The 16,456-nt window shown below is 38.6% G+C and overlaps 1 protein-coding gene across 4 annotated transcripts in view; it reads left to right on the plus strand.

Annotated features, from left to right (window-relative positions):
• sorcs2 (sortilin-related VPS10 domain containing receptor 2) overlaps positions 1-16,456 on the plus strand; it is a 575,552-nt gene that overhangs the window by 532,921 nt on the left and 26,175 nt on the right. For all 4 annotated transcript variants that reach the window (XM_038268465.1, XM_038268466.1, XM_038268467.1 and 1 more), the window contains exon 14: positions 14,105-14,212. In XM_038268465.1, the coding sequence (XP_038124393.1) occupies positions 14,105-14,212 (108 nt within the window). The remainder of the gene's footprint in view (positions 1-14,104; positions 14,213-16,456) is intronic.

Consider the following 16,456-nt stretch of genomic DNA (forward strand, 5'->3'; position numbering starts at 1 on the left):
AAAAAAAAAAAAAAAAATCAACTGGACTTTGTTTTCCAAGTTTCAAGACGTTCCTCTTCCCATCCAGGAAGCTTTTTCAATACAAAGTGTCAGAAATAGCGTTGAGTTCGAGGGTTTATACAGTAGCCCATCAAAGCCTTGTTTTTATTTCAAAAACATGAAAATTGAAACAGTAAAATGGGTCCACACCTTTGGGATGGGGGTCGTTTGGCTTAATTTTTAGCCTGCAATAGCCCATACCTGTCTATGTCTTTGAAAGGGGGATCCTCTGAAGAGGACAAAAAATCCGCCTTCTGCTTATGTACAAAAAAATCTCAGCAGTAGTATAACGCTTTTCATGGATTTGACTCTATTTCCATCAAATTTCACACACAAGCTCAGGCTTTTATTTACAAAGAATGCATTGCATTTAAAAAAAAGAAGAAAAAAAAGAAAAATAAGACGAGAAAAGTCTTTCTTCGCTACATTGAACGCTGTCTCACAGGTACAGGCAGCTTTAGCTGCACACAGACCAATCGAAATGCTATTATATGCTGTAATTTAGGGGTGAAATCTGTAAAAAAAAAAAAAAAAAAAGGCATTTAAAAAGCATACAATTAGCAAAAATTAACTAAAAAGCTGAAATGAGATTTGTACGGAAGCCGAGAGTGGTCAAGATAATTATATAACTATCTAGTTATCAAGGTTAAACCATTAATTGTTTTCTCGAGATAAGATAATTATCTTGTTAACACTAATTTATTTATTGAGATAACGAGCTGATTAACCTGTATAAGTAATGAATGAGGCTGACCAAATGCCCTGGATTCCCAGTCCATCCATGCCTGCTGGGCCCGTAGGTGTGCAGTCGCAGTACCGCGTTTGCGCAAAAAATCTGGTTTTTAGTTTCCTTTTTCTTTTCACTCATTGTCAGGTGGTGGTGGATGATTAGATTGCATGGAATACAGTAGAAACAAATCTGACTTTTTTTTTTTTATGAAAATCTTTAATCTGGACTTATTTTTGGGGTTAATGCATCTTATACCTGTTAAAGGCTTAACACCGGGGCTGTTTAGAAAATAGAACATCAGTGCTAAGGCACCAGAGGCATAGGTCTAAATGCCGATGAATCATCATCAAACCAACAACGTCTTCCCGTTACCTAAAACTTAAACACAGGATCATTTACAGAAATACACATATTCTGCCATGATTTATGAATCCTCTCCCGCTGTTGTGGTATTGAAGGATTTAATGAGTTTTAACACAAACCAATCATCTCGTTATCAGGGGAAACAACTTTCGTTATCTTTAGATAATGAGAAAACTAACGTACTTTCTCGAAAAAACTACTGTGAAAGGGTTGCAGTGGGAAACGACCACTCTTACCTTCTGTAAATTTCAAACAAAAGATCTACGAAATTTATATAAAAAGTAACTGTATATTATTATATATTAACTGTATAAATATGTTTAAACTTTTACATACAAATTATAAGTCAATCTTAAAACCATTTAGTTTTATTAATGCTTTTTCTTCCAGGGTTTTTGCTTTTAATGATACTGAAATAAATTTCTCTTCATATCGAACAACAGTTTTAAAATTAGTTGTAAAATAAAGATTATCCTTATTTGATTTTAATGATGCCATAACGCCTAAGAATGAGCTGGTTAGGTTTTTGGGTCCAGAATTTCTATCCAGTCCGAAGGAACAGTTTTATATGTATTTTTAACAAATTTCACCAGGCAATAAAACCCTACACCCCATCTTAGAATGCAGATAGGATTTCTGTTTTTTTCTTCCTGGGTTTTGCACACTGATTTATTTCATCTATTTTAAGCTGAAACTATTTTGCAGTTTCAGTAAAGTGGATCATTTGTTATTGCTGCAGCTCCAGCTGCTGCGCACCGTGTGTCGCCGATCGTTTTGATGCCCATCGAAAGGCATCTTTCAAATGGCTCATTATGTGCTACCGCCGCACACTATGAGACCTCCCAGGTTCCCCCCCGACATGACAGATTTACATTTAGCAGGCTGATTCAGGTTTAATGTGGTGAAACATATCTTTAGTGGGGAAACTGGCTGTGTGCTATTAAACTAATAATGGTTAATTACCATGAGCGATTGCCATTTCAGAAAAAACGTTGATTGTTTCCAAGGTTTTGAAGTTTTCCCAATTTTGTGAAGCAGCAGCAGCATTTTCATGGTGACGTAAGAAGAATAACTGCATGTTATGCACACTGCATTTGATTAAAGTTTTCAATTCATGTGAAACAAGAACAACTGCTTACAAACTATCACTGGCCTTACCAGTCCCCTCTTCACCAGTGGCAGTTCTAGAGAATTTTTTGTAGGGGGGGTCAGCATGGACCAGTGTTTTTTTTTATGTTGCACAGAGAAAAAACAACCTGTAATTCAGTGAAAGGATGGAGTCAGAGTAAAACAATATGCATGCCCAGGAGAAGAAGGGGTCACTCCAGTGGCTTCAAGTTGGTTGTCATTCAGCTGGCATTTGACTGGGAGGGGCCATTTTGAATAGCTGCTACTGTAGGATCAGCTTGGAGGGTGTGAGGAATACTAACCTGACTCAGCCAGATGGATTTGCTCCACATATCCATCTGGAAACCTTCCGTGGAAGTAATTTTGGGAAGGGGCGAAAATACTGGTTAGCTGATTGGCCTATGTTGGTGATAGACGGGCCAAATAAACCAATCAGATCAACGAAGCATATGACGTACTAACAGAGCGACGATGAAAACACAACCACAAGCCAGGCTACTCTTGCCGAAACCAGTCGGGAGAAGAGTAAAGACATATTTTCCTCTGAGAAAAGCCTCCAGAGCAGTGTTTTGCTCTTCTTTCAGTGAAGAAATATTCTGTAATTCCGATAAAACTTGCTCGATAGCCACGCTAACGCTAGTTTCATCGGCTGAAGCTGCCATGTTCTTTAGACTGAACTGTTGCGCTTCTCGTTGCGTCACACCTCAACCCGCCTCAAAGCCAACCCTGATTGGACGTTCGTTTGGTGAACGGCTCCAAATTTTCTTTAACGGGGAGTCTCCAGACTGATTAGCGAGTGAAACCTTGAAAGCTTGCAAGATCAGGATGGTTTCACGAGGCTAGAGTAATGCTGCTTCTTTCTGGAAAGTATGTCGGGGCAGGTTGGACTGGGCGGGAGAGGCCAGCGGCAGAGCTCCAGTGAACAGCCACTGGGTTGGACCAGACATCTTGGTTAGTGTTTCTTTGTAGCCTACTAACTTTCTCTGCCCATACTTTTCTTCTGCTAAACATAAAAAAATAATAACAAAGATATATGACTGTATACTAGGAGCAAACTCCTTTCCTAGATCTACTCTTGTTTTTCCTCGCACACAATGTTTTCCCTTTTTAGCCTTCTCAGAAGGTTTAAACTTTTTCCTTGCCTCAGCCATGACGAGTAGTAGAGCAGGTCGAAAATAGTAGAGCAAAAGCCTTAGCTCCATGTCTATATAAGAGCCTGTGGCTGTAAAGCGAGACGTTCTTCCAGGTCACATGACCTAGCCAACAACGCTGCGTCTTCTCCCAACTAGCATTGATAGCGTCAAGCGCTGTATATTGGCCTGAGGAATCATTTAAAATGACTCATATGAGTCAACTCATTAGGTCACACAGTCCACGGTGCCTTTAAGGTAATTTGTAAAGGTAAAATTACACTGCAAAAATAATCTAGACTAGAAATAACTAAACATTTCTTAAATTAAGTGCATTCACCCTTAATTTGAGTAAGTAAATAAGATAATTTGCCAAAGGAATAAGTAGTTTTACTCTTTAATCAAGATAATTAGATAATATACACTCGAAATAAGACAATGCAATTTTTTTTAACTTATTTTAAATCTAAATTGTCTTGTTCCGTGGGCAAAGTGTCTCACTTACCTCCTCAATTCGAGAACAAATCAACTTATTTTAGATATAATTTTTTGCAGTGTAGATTGTTCAAATAATAGATTTTGTTCTGGTCTCTTCTGTCAGCATACATCATTATAAATTATTTTTTTATTGCACTGCAAAAACTGATCAATAAAGGTGAAAAAGCAGTGTTTAAACAACTTATTTTCAATTTACAATGAAGAACTTATTTTCCTCATTGTATGGTCCCATTACAATATAATTAGATGTAATGCAATTTAAATGATGCAATGCATTTTTTTCCCCTCATTTTGAATGTAAAAAAATGTATTCTATTGGAAAAGAAAGTGCAGTGATTTCAGTACAAGGGCCATAACAGGGACTATGACCTGTTCTAAAGGGTTACTGGCTGCTGTTGGCCCCTGTCTAGAACCACCCATGCCCTGCTGGAAAGGACCCAGCTTTCAAAGCTTGCCTAATTCTTCATGACATAGATTAATCAAGGGATTATTCCTCAGAGATATTGTCAAATACTCACATGAAAGCATAATTCAGCTGCTGCCGATTGTCCTCTGCAAATCCATAACGTGCTGTTTGAGCGCAGGCCAAAGGTGCTCTGCTTGATTGAGATCTCTTTAGACTTTTCTTATCAGATCAGCTCGAGATCTGACAAAGCAGGAACACATCAGAACATCTCAAGCAAGGTTTTCTGTTTTCTGCTCTTAGAGAATATAAGAGAGCCTGAATGACTGACAGATTACCATTGTAGAATAGAAAAAATCTCTTTATTTTCCCACAATGGGGAAATTCTTGATTCTTTGTTTTTGTTTTTTAGAATACAAAATCATATGTGGCATTGTGGCATATATATCTAAGCCTCTCTGGTCATGTCATTATCTGACTAAACTTACCCAGAGTTTGAGCAAAAGACTCGGTCACCAAAGTCTCATCATTACATAACATTTCTTCGGTATCACAGAAATAACAGGGAATCAGGAGGAAAATAAAAGAGCTTCAGAAATTCAAAACCGCTTTTCATCAGCGGCACACCTGAACGGTAGAAGCAGCAATTTCAAACAATTACAATCCCCCCCCGATTTCAGCACCCAACAGGTTCTGTTGTCAGAAAAGAGACCTCCAACGTCGTGAGATTCAGCTTTTCTTTGAGGCATAATGAGGCTTAGCAACTGCCTCCTTAGTAGCTCTGTTGATCTATTCTGTTTTCCTCTTGCTGTGCGTGTTCACTGCTGATTATCTTATTGTCGTCCCGGTAAGAGCATCATTAAAACATACAGCCTTGTTGTGTAAGCGAGACACTGCTTGATTCCTCATTGATCCCTCTCCATCACACAGTCACACTTACTCAGCGTTGCTGCCGCTGTCGACGGCTGAAATCTTTGGCACGGTGACAAAAGAAGAGCAGATGGCTCCTCTTATTATTATTCAATATTATTTAGACAAAAAAAGAAGGAAACTAACTCCAAGTAGATTTGTATGTTAAGCCTTTTAATATTTTTCGTTCTTTAAGTTCTTAATCTGAAGAAACCAGAAAAGTCAATTCAGATCAAAAAGACTCTTATTTTTTAAACTATAAGGAGATTTCTGAATGTTGTACCAGTCTGGTTCAAGATCAAATATATTTATAGCTTATTTAAAATTGTTCTAGACACACAACGGGCTTTGAAAGCTTTGAAGGAAAAGCAGGATAAAAATAAAGCACACAAATAGCAGAACAAATGACTCAAACCAACTTGCAAAACCAACAAAACAGCTGGGATAGAAGTTTTAATGAATAAACAATGATGAAGAGTAACTACTAAAAAAATAAAAGTGTTTAGGTAACTGCATCTGAAAGGCTAGCTTACAAAGATTAATCTTTAAAAGTTATTTTAAATGCTCCACAGTTTGTGCAGATTTAGTGCTAAAAGGCAGACTGTCTCCTCAGGAAAATAACCTTAGATTGAAAAGCATTAACTGAGCCCTAGACCCCATTCTTCTGTTTTGGAGCATGAATTGACAGAAGATGAATTGGCTGAAAGGGGGTAAGACCGTGTAAAGATGTAACAACAAAAAGTTCTATTTTAAATTGAATCCTAAAGGAGACAGGAAGTCAGTGAAGAGAAGTCAACATTAGGGTAATGTGCTCATTTCTTTTCATACTAGTCAGTAAATGAGTTTCAGCATTTTGTACCAACTGGAGGCAGTTAACTGAGGACTGGTCCAAGCCAAAGTAGAGACAGCTGCAGGAGTCCAATCTATGGTAAAGTCCAAAACTTGGTAAATATTATCCTTACAACAGTCCCACCAAGCAAAAACTGCTTAAAAGACATTGAAAAGACGACATGATTAATGTCCAAATCTACATTTGGTTGAAAAGTGGAAGGTGAAAAGCCATAATTTTCAGATTGTTGTAAAGACATTGAAAACTGGGTTTGCAACATATTTTCAATGTCTATTTTTGGCCTAAAGTGGGACCAAATCAGACCGACCAAGGATAAAAGGCCTCCTTTGCAGAGTTGCTAAAGAAGATCATGTCTGTTTTGTTTTCAATTAGTTTTAAACAGTTTAGGGATAACCAGTGTTGTGCCTGAACGCGTTCATTGAACGAAAGTTCATGAACTCGTTCATATTTTGGGCGAACGTGAACTGAACGTACGGCATAATTGCCTGATGAACGTTATTGTGAACTCGTTCATTCTGGCGTCTGTGAACGGCACGCTCTCTCAGTTCAACTCCGTTCAATAGGTTGCCAGATTTCTATAAAGCCCTCCAGGCGAAACCCCGGCTAAATCACACCGTAAACAGGCCTTAATATGTAGCGGGGAAAACACCCAATCTGGCAACAGCAGCTACCGGCGTCGTAGCCTACAGCCGCGTGCGTCATCAAAACAAAATGCAGCGTGGAAGCTACAGCAGCATGTAGGCGACTTAAAACAGTTTTATGACCAGGTGGTCGGTGAGGATGATGGCAACAAGTTTGCCCGCCGGCTTTCAGTAAAAAAATCCGCACTTCAGTAACCTTAAATTCCTACCTCAGCCTGGTCCCTCAGTTTGTGTTAGTAAAATCTTCTTGAGCGGAGGTCTTCAACAGGGGATCCGCGACCCCTAGGGGGTCTACGGAGGTACTGCATGAGGGTCTGCATGGTTAGTTGATATTTTTATATCCCCCCCCCTGCATTTTTTTTCCCCACTAATTGAAATGTCTTTAAATACTCATTAACATGAAATCAACACACTGTAGTAAACAGATAAATGGAGGCAGAAGATGTCTTTCAGTCATCAATGCTCACATTCAGCGACACACAGGAGCTCTTTCAAGCTGGGCACCGTTTCCTTCACAACACCTGTCGCATCAACCAGGAATCAGAATCAGAACAACTTAAATAATCCCAGGGAGAAATTAATTTCTTTACATTACTCCATCTGTAATAGAGTGACTATAGGACACAATTTCATACAATATATATAGTTAGGGGGTCCCCGCTCCATCTCGCCATCAGTTTGGGGGTCCTTGGTCTGGAAAACATAGAAGACCCCTGTTCTTGGGGGTTTTACTATCCATGTAACTTGTTTGTTAAACCTGCCTGGTATAATTTTCCAGGATTCCAGTATTCCTTTTTAATATGTATTGAAATGGAATTTCAAATGGAAAAAATTATTAAAATAAAAAAAAAACATTTGCACCTTAAAGACTACTTTCCTATTTTTCTTTTAATAATTCCTCATAAAAAAGACCATTCAAGCAGCACATTTTTCCTGATGTTTTTGAGAATATACTGTAGGGGTGAAAGCTGCAGCTGCTACTAGTGTGAAGTGAATGGACAGCAACAAAGCATTAAAGCAACAATGGGGAAATGCTGTCCCCTCAATGCTAATGTAAACCCTGGTTGGATAAGGATTCAAAACTGGATATGAAGATGAAATCTGACGCACAGTTTCAGTGTTACAACTGATAAAATAATTGCTGTCTGTGGTTCTACATTAGGCTATGGTGTAATTGAGCAATATATGAAAAAAAAAAAAAAAAAAGAACTATGAACTAGTTCGTTTTTTGGAATTGTGATCTATGAACTGAACTAGTTCATTTTAAAATGTGTGAACTGAACTTTGAACTAGTTCACGTAGAAAGAGAACTTTCCCAACACTGGGGATAACCATAGTTTGAAATCTCTATGCAGCAACATACAGGTGCTGGTCATAAAATTAGAATATCATGAAAAAATAGATTGATTTCAGTAATTCCATTTAAAAAGTGAAACTTGTATATTATATTCATACATTACATACAAACTCATATATTTCAGATGTTTATTTTGTTTAATTTTGATGATTACAAATGACAACAAATGAAAATCTCAAATTCATCATATCAGAAAATTAGAATATTACTGAAGACCAATAAAAACAAAGGATTTATAGAAATGTTGGCCAACTGAAAAGTATGAACATGAAAAGTATGAGCATGTACAGCACTCAGTATTTAGTTGGGCCTCCTTTGGCCTGTATTACTGCAGCAATGCGGCGTGGCATGGAGTCGATCAGTCTGTGGCACTGCTCAGGTGTTATGATAGCCCAGGTTGCTCTAATAGTGGCTTTTAGCTCTTCTGAATTGTTGGGTCTGGTGTATTGCATCTTCTTCTTCACAATACCCCATAGATTTTCTATGGGGTTAAGGTCAGGAGAGTTTGCTGGCCAATTAAGAACAGGGATACCATGGTCCTTCAACCAGGTACTGGTAGCTTTGGCACTGTGTGCAGGTGCCAAGTCCTGTTGGAAAATGAAATCTGCATCTCCAAAAAGTTGGTCAGCTGCAGGAAGCATGAAGTGCTCTAAAACTTCCTGGTATGTGGCTGCGTTGACCCTGGACCTCAGAAAACACAATGGACCAACACCAGCAGATGACATGGCACCCCAAACCATCACTGACTGTGGAAACTTTACACTGGACTTCAAGCAACGTGGATGAAGTGCCTCTCTTCTTTTCCTCCAGACTCTGGGACCTTGATTTCCAAAGGAAATGCAAAATTTACTTTCATCAGAGAACATGACTTTGGACCACTCACCAGCAGTCCAGTCCTGTTTCTCTTTAGCCCAGGCAAGACGCTTCTGACGCTGTCTGTGGTTCAAGAGTGGCTTGACACAAGGAATGCGACAGCAGAAACCCATGTCTTTCATACGTCTGTGTGTGGTGGTTCTTGAAGCACTCACTCCAGCTGCAGTCCACTCTTTGTGAATCTCCCCCACATTTTTGAATGGGTTTTGTTTCACAATCCTCTCCAGGGTGCGGTTATCTCTCTTGCTTGTACACTTTTTTCGACCACATCTTTTCCTTCCCTTCGCCTCTCTATTAATGTGCTTGGACACTGAGCTCTGTGAACAGCCAGCCTCTTTAGCGATGACCTTTTGTGTCTTGCCCTCCTTGTGCAAGGTGTCGATGGTCGTCTTTTGGACAACTGTCAAGTCAGCAGTCTTCCCCATGATTGTGTAGCCTATAGAACTAGACTGAAAGACCATTTAAAGGCTTTTGCAGGTGGTTTGAGTTAATTAGCTGATTAGAGTGTGGCACCAGGGGCCATCAATTTTGAACCTTTTCACAATATTCTAATTTTCTGATATGATGAATTTGAGATTTTCATTTGTTGTCATTTGTAATCATCAAAATTAAACAAAATAAACATCTGAAATATATGAGTTTGTATGTAATGTATGAATATAATATACAAGTTTCACTTTTTAAATGGAATTACTGAAATCAATCTACTTTTTCATGATATTCTAATTTTATGACCAGCACCTGTAGAATGTGAAATTAGTCTATTGCTAATCTAAAAGATAAATAAATCTCATCAGCAATACAGTAGAATAAAATTTTTATACCTTGAAACTATATTTCCCAAAGGCAATGCATGCAACCAATGGTATTACTGCGTGACATTACAGATCTGATACATGAACTCACAAAAGTTCCCTCTGACAGTTTAACTAAAGATTGCCACAGACACCATGACAAAGGGGGGCCCAGTTTGAAAAGTTTAAGGTAGCTATACAGGTGCTGGTCATAAAATTAGAATATCATGAAAAAGTAGATTGATTTCAGTAATTCCATTTAAAAAGTGAAACTTGTATATTATATTCATACATTACATACAAACTCATATATTTCAGATGTTTATTTTGTTTAATTTTGATGATTACAAATGACAACAAATGAAAATCTCAAATTCATCATATCAGAAAATTAGAATATTACTGAAGACCAATAAAAACAAAGGATTTATAGAAATGTTGGCCAACTGAAAAGTATGAACATGAAAAGTATGAGCATGTACAGCACTCAGTATTTAGTTGGGCCTCCTTTGGCCTGTGTTACTGCAGCAATGCGGCGTGGCGTGGAGTCGATCAGTCTGTGGCACTGCTCAGGTGTTATGATAGCCCAGGTTGCTCTAATAGTGGCTTTTAGCTCTTCTGAATTGTTGGGTCTGGTGTATTGCATCTTCTTCTTCACAATACCCCATAGATTTTCTATGGGGTTAAGGTCAGGAGAGTTTGCTGGCCAATTAAGAACAGGGATACCATGGTCCTTCAACCAGGTACTGGTAGCTTTGGCACTGTGTGCAGGTGCCAAGTCCTGTTGGAAAATGAAATCTGCATCTCCAAAAAGTTGGTCAGCTGCAGGAAGCATGAAGTGCTCTAAAACTTCCTGGTATGTGGCTGCGTTGACCCTGGACCTCAGAAAACACAATGGACCAACACCAGCAGATGACATGGCACCCCAAACCATCACTGACTGTGGAAACTTTACACTGGACTTCAAGCAACGTGGATGAAGTGCCTCTCTTCTTTTCCTCCAGACTCTGGGACCTTGATTTCCAAAGGAAATGCAAAATTTACTTTCATCAGAGAACATGACTTTGGACCACTCACCAGCAGTCCAGTCCTGTTTCTCTTTAGCCCAGGCAAGACGCTTCTGACGCTGTCTGTGGTTCAAGAGTGGCTTGACACAAGGAATGCGACAGCAGAAACCCATGTCTTTCATACGTCTGTGTGTGGTGGTTCTTGAAGCACTCACTCCAGCTGCAGTCCACTCTTTGTGAATCTCCCCCACATTTTTGAAGGGGTTTTGTTTCACAATCCTCTCCAGGGTGCGGTTATCTCTCTTGCTTGTACACTTTTTTCGACCACATCTTTTCCTTCCCTTCGCCTCTCTATTAATGTGCTTGGACACTGAGCTCTGTGAACAGCCAGCCTCTTTAGCGATGACCTTTTGTGTCTTGCCCTCCTTGTGCAAGGTGTCGATGGTCGTCTTTTGGACAACTGTCAAGTCAGCAGTCTTCCCCATGATTGTGTAGCCTATAGAACTAGACTGAAAGACCATTTAAAGGCTTTTGCAGGTGGTTTGAGTTAATTAGCTGATTAGAGTGTGGCACCAGGGGCCATCAATTTTGAACCTTTTCACAATATTCTAATTTTCTGATATGATGAATTTGAGATTTTCATTTGTTGTCATTTGTAATCATCAAAATTAAACAAAATAAACATCTGAAATATATGAGTTTGTATGTAATGTATGAATATAATATACAAGTTTCACTTTTTAAATGGAATTACTGAAATCAATCTACTTTTTCATGATATTCTAATTTTATGACCAGCACCTGTACTTTAGTATATTCTGCTGAAAATTAGTCTTATATTTAAATATTTTACTTGAGGATTCGACCTCTGCCATTTCACAGGATGCACAGCTTTGAGTGATACCCAGGTGACTGTCAGTGAGTCAACCAAAACATATTGGCTTATTTTTCTGACTAAACCAATCAGCATGCTCTCCGACAACCAGTCGCCTGGAACGCTCGTTGGACAGCGCATCGCTTCGGACAGATACGCACAGGTTTCACAAGCAACCTACTCCCAGAACTTCCGGGAGACTTGGGATTTCTGCTATTATATCCGCTATCTGCTATTTTCCGCCATTATTAGGGTTTCATATGTAAAGCTAGACCTTCACAAGGGATAAAGAGCAGCAGCTGATTTATTATAAGCTTTTTCCAGCATTTTTGGTGTGGCCAGTTACCTTTACAACTGACTCACAATTACTATATTAGAGTGCACACTATTGATATCAAGTAAAAAAATGATTGGAAAACAATTATAGGGTGTTTATCCAGTTGCTAGAATTTATACCGTTGCATATTAATAAGCATTTATACCCTATTAGTGAGCATTTATACCCTATTGGGTATAAATTCTCACTATAACCAAAATTTCCAGAGGGTGTTATTAGGAATACAGTTATTATCCATCTTTCTAATGTTTTGTAGAGATGTATCATTATTGGCTAAAGTCAAAGGATAAGTAAAGGTAAACTCTGTAAAGAATGGACTGCTTTTCTCCAGAATTATACAACGTGCAGCAAAACACTTAATATACTATGAGTATGAAAAAGTAAATATAATTGTTTAATTACAATGTTCAGCAGTTAATGAAAGTCATATTTGGAGTTTAGGATAAAGTATATTTCCGTAATTATTGGTATCCTTTAGCTCTCTTGCTCTTGGAAACAAGCAGTTATTCGTTTGGCCTTTGAAGAAAATTCATCACCACGCTTGCTCTAAAGCTAGTGTAGGTCACGAAGAACATCAAAGGCTCTTTGTAAAGTGTGTAGTCCTCCTCATTACAGAGGACTGTATTATAATAAACTTGTAAAACCACCTGAATACAAAGGAATACCACATGAAACCTTTTTAGATGCATAAGATAACAGGTTTAGTAAATTTTTAATAACAGCCCAAGGCTTTTGATTTGCTTGATGAAATGTGCATACTTTGCACATTTGACCTGTACCTGTCTGGTAGGTCTTTGCTTGGCCCCCTCACTATTATAAGAGCAGAAATGAAACATTAATGGTTCACTGATCCAAGGAGATTAAGATGTGAGACTTGGGTTCCATCTAGGGAGTTGGGTGGATATATGCCGGCATATAAAAGTTGTATTTCATGTTTTAAGTTTTTAGAGCTAAGTTACTCTAGGTCTTTTTTGTTTGTTTGTTGTTTTGTTGCTTCTTTTCCTGAAATTTCTTCTATCAGTTGTTCCAGTGCAGAAAAGGATTTCCTTCTTACCTTGGGAACAGATATCTATTCCCATAATTTGTAACTCCTTTTTGGGTGGAAGTGTTTTAAAGGGTTATGCCCCTGTCAGACCAATTTAGACAGCGTATGCCTGATGTATGAAAGATCTGCCAAAAATGCTGGCATATGTTGGATAAGTTATGGGTACTTTTTGTATAAATTATGAGAACGCTGAAATACGCTGAAGCACGCTGTCACATGTCGACATTTGGCGATTATGTTAACAAATTTTGAACATGCTCAAAATTTCCTGACGTATGCCAGCATATAACATACATGGGGCGTAAGTTACAGGTAAGTTATCTGATTGTCGACATACGTTAAGTGTAAGTTACTCATGAGTGGTGGCGTCTAGCTTATCTAAAACCTATGAGTAACTTGTGCATAACTCATTTGCAATGTGTATCAACGAATCTGACGTGTTCCAGATAACCGCAGAACGTGTTTCCAACATATAGCTACTGTATAGTGTGGTATTGGCAGCGTTTTGGTATGAAATTGGTTCCCAGGAGGCAAGCGTCAGTTCTCCTCCAGGCTTCAACCCCATTATAGGGTGAGAGAAAAGGCGAGTGTGATGGATCCTCCCTGCATCGACTCCCACGACCAACAAACTTCCTAGCATACATGATGCTGAATCTGCAAACCCTCTTTCTTTCTTTTACTTTTTTTGTTTTTATTTATTCTTTTTTTTGGCAGGTGGTAAACAGCACCTAGGTTAATACTGTGATCAAAGACATCTTTTTATGCAGACAGGGCACCTACGGGCGATTCACTGCCCCCGTCAGGACACTGGCTTATCAATCATTTCATGGGCATTACGCTGCCGTTCGTCATGCATAAGTTAGGCTGTCATTGGACATACGCTCTGAACTCATTATGAATACTCTATTTATACCCAAAACATTTTTAAAAAATTCCTAGAAGGTTCAGTGTGTGCCAGTGTTTTAGGAGATTCTGGGCTATCAGACATACGCTGGCTAAAGGTGTGACAGGGGACTTAAATCACATCCATCAGGTCTTATTGTTATTGAAGCATGGATTAAATGTAAATAGAGCTTAACATACATCCAAGTACCAATGACTTTAAATACTCCTTTTCTTTCCTTAGGTTTAGCATTGATGAAGGGAGAACATGGAACATTCACAACTTTACCAGCACGTCTGTGTTTGTCGACGGACTTCTCAGTGAACCAGGAGATGAGACCCTGGTTATGACGTAAGTAAAAAAAAAAAAAAAAAGAGCTTTAAGTAAAAGGCCTGTAACTTGGACACTGTAATCCATGGTGGGAGGGATTGGCTTCAGAGGTTGGATATAGTGTCAGCTATAGGCATATCTATTATGAAATATTGCCTTTGGTATTATGGATCTAAACCAGAAGAAAGACCCTTGCCTGCACTGTGATGCCTCACCCTGTGTGCCCATTTCATCATCACCCCATCTCTGCAAATTTTGACTCTTCTTTAAGAAGATTTCAGCAGTAAAAACAGGCACTTTATGTACTTAGACATTAGCTAAGAAAACAACAGTTGCTGTCAATGTGCAGATTCACTCCTAAAGAGCTGCTTTATCATTACTAGTCAGAGAAAGTGGGCATTTAAGTGCAATTAAGGTTGGTGCTTCCTGCAGGGGGTTAACACTATAAAGCTTTGATGGTTATGGCTACTTGGTTTTCAAAAACAGGGAGGCTTCTCCTTATAAAACGGAATTTATGAGAATTACTCAAACATGCTTGAGTCATCCAGATACCAAATAGCATTTTGGGCATGATTTGATTAAGGAAGTTCAAAAAGTTGATTTTAAATTGTTAACTGAAATTGTTTAAAATTTTTCAGGACAGAGAGATTATTTTCCTCATATCTTTTTTTAGCCTATCAGCTTGGAAAAAATGCTTTGCCTTTCTAAATACACTTTTTATACACTTTCATCTGTAGCTTGCTCCTACTTGTCCTCTTTCACAAGCTACATTTCTGTGGATCAAACACTGAATCATCATTAACAGGAGCAGTCCTATTCTCGTTAGCAAGCAGTCATTTAGCATATCTTCAATCATGATCTCTGTAATTTGTAGGATCATTTCCTAATCTCTATACCAACAACCCTGAACTGGTCTGGAAGAAAGAAGATTCCTTTTTAAAGGATAGGATTTCCACAGCCTGTGAGAAGAGTTAAGGGATTTATTTTCTTTATAGAAAGAGACAAGTGTGTTTCTCATTCGGAACACTTAGAAAAAACATAATGCTAAATGGATGTTATGGATTTCTTTTTTTTCAGAGTGCTGTCAAATACTGTCTGCCGAAACTCTCAGAGCTCTTCTCACACAGGCTGCTTATTTCTGATGAGTTATCTGACGGGGGGTTGACGTTACTCTTCCATCCCAATGATTCTTTCTCGATTTGTTGGAGCGGGGCAACCAATTTCGTGGTGCTAACTGCAGCTGGTCTCACACCTGATTTGCCTCAGAGCTCTCCTCTCTGTCTTGACCTCTAAATTGCCGTTACAGTGGAGGTTGAAGGGAGAAAAAGACCAATCAGCCACATGGCCTTCCTTCCTGTCTCTTCTGTACACTCTGACATTTTTCACCCATACAGTTTGGGATGTGTTGTTTTTTTGTGTACGCCTTTCATGCATTTCTCCATGTTGGCTCTTTGCCAGCTGTTGAGATATGACAGAACCATGCTTTTTTAAGACATATTATTCCTTATGCATATTAAACAGGATAAATGGTTTTCATTACAGCAATACTGAATCTTAAGCGTTTTACAAGTTATCTGTAAATCATAGATATTTATCTTTTGGAAATGTTCCTGGTACATTAGCCTGTTCGGCCAAACTGATATGAAGTGAATTATGCCCCACTATTGATGCAAGCAGATAACACACTTTGTAAATTAAAATTTAAGAAAAAATTTAATCCAGATATGAAATGTTTTAAAAAATGTAATAAAAAAATTTTTTTGTCATATATTTTTTTATTTCATCTTTTAAAAATGACTTCCATAGAATTTGTTTTCATATTTTTGCTCTTATTTTATTTTTTCAAATTTCTTTTTTTGAACTGCATGATAAAGTAATTCTCAAACTGCATTTTATAGACATTCTCTACATTCCTGGAGGCATTTTTTTAATAAATCCATCCATTTAATCGCACTTATTACAAGCGGGGTTGCGAGGGGTGCTGATGCTCCAGCTGTCTACGGGTGAGCGGCAGGGTACACCCTGGACAGGTAGCCAGTCCAGATAAATAGGACAAACAACCATTCACACACACGCTAACACCTAAGGAGAATTTACCAAAGCCAATTTAGCTAACAGTGATGTTGTTGGACTGTGGGAGGAAGCCGGAGTACCCGGAGATGCACGCATGCACAGGAAGAATATGCAAACTGCACACAGAAAGATCCCGGGACGGTAATTTAACCCTTCTTGTTTGACCTTCTTGCTGCAAGGCAGCAGTGCTAC

Source organism: Cyprinodon tularosa, unplaced genomic scaffold (genome assembly GCF_016077235.1).
Source record: "Cyprinodon tularosa strain WSP-4 unplaced genomic scaffold, ASM1607723v1 ctg70, whole genome shotgun sequence".
Classification (NCBI taxonomy): Eukaryota; Metazoa; Chordata; class Actinopteri; order Cyprinodontiformes; family Cyprinodontidae; genus Cyprinodon; species Cyprinodon tularosa.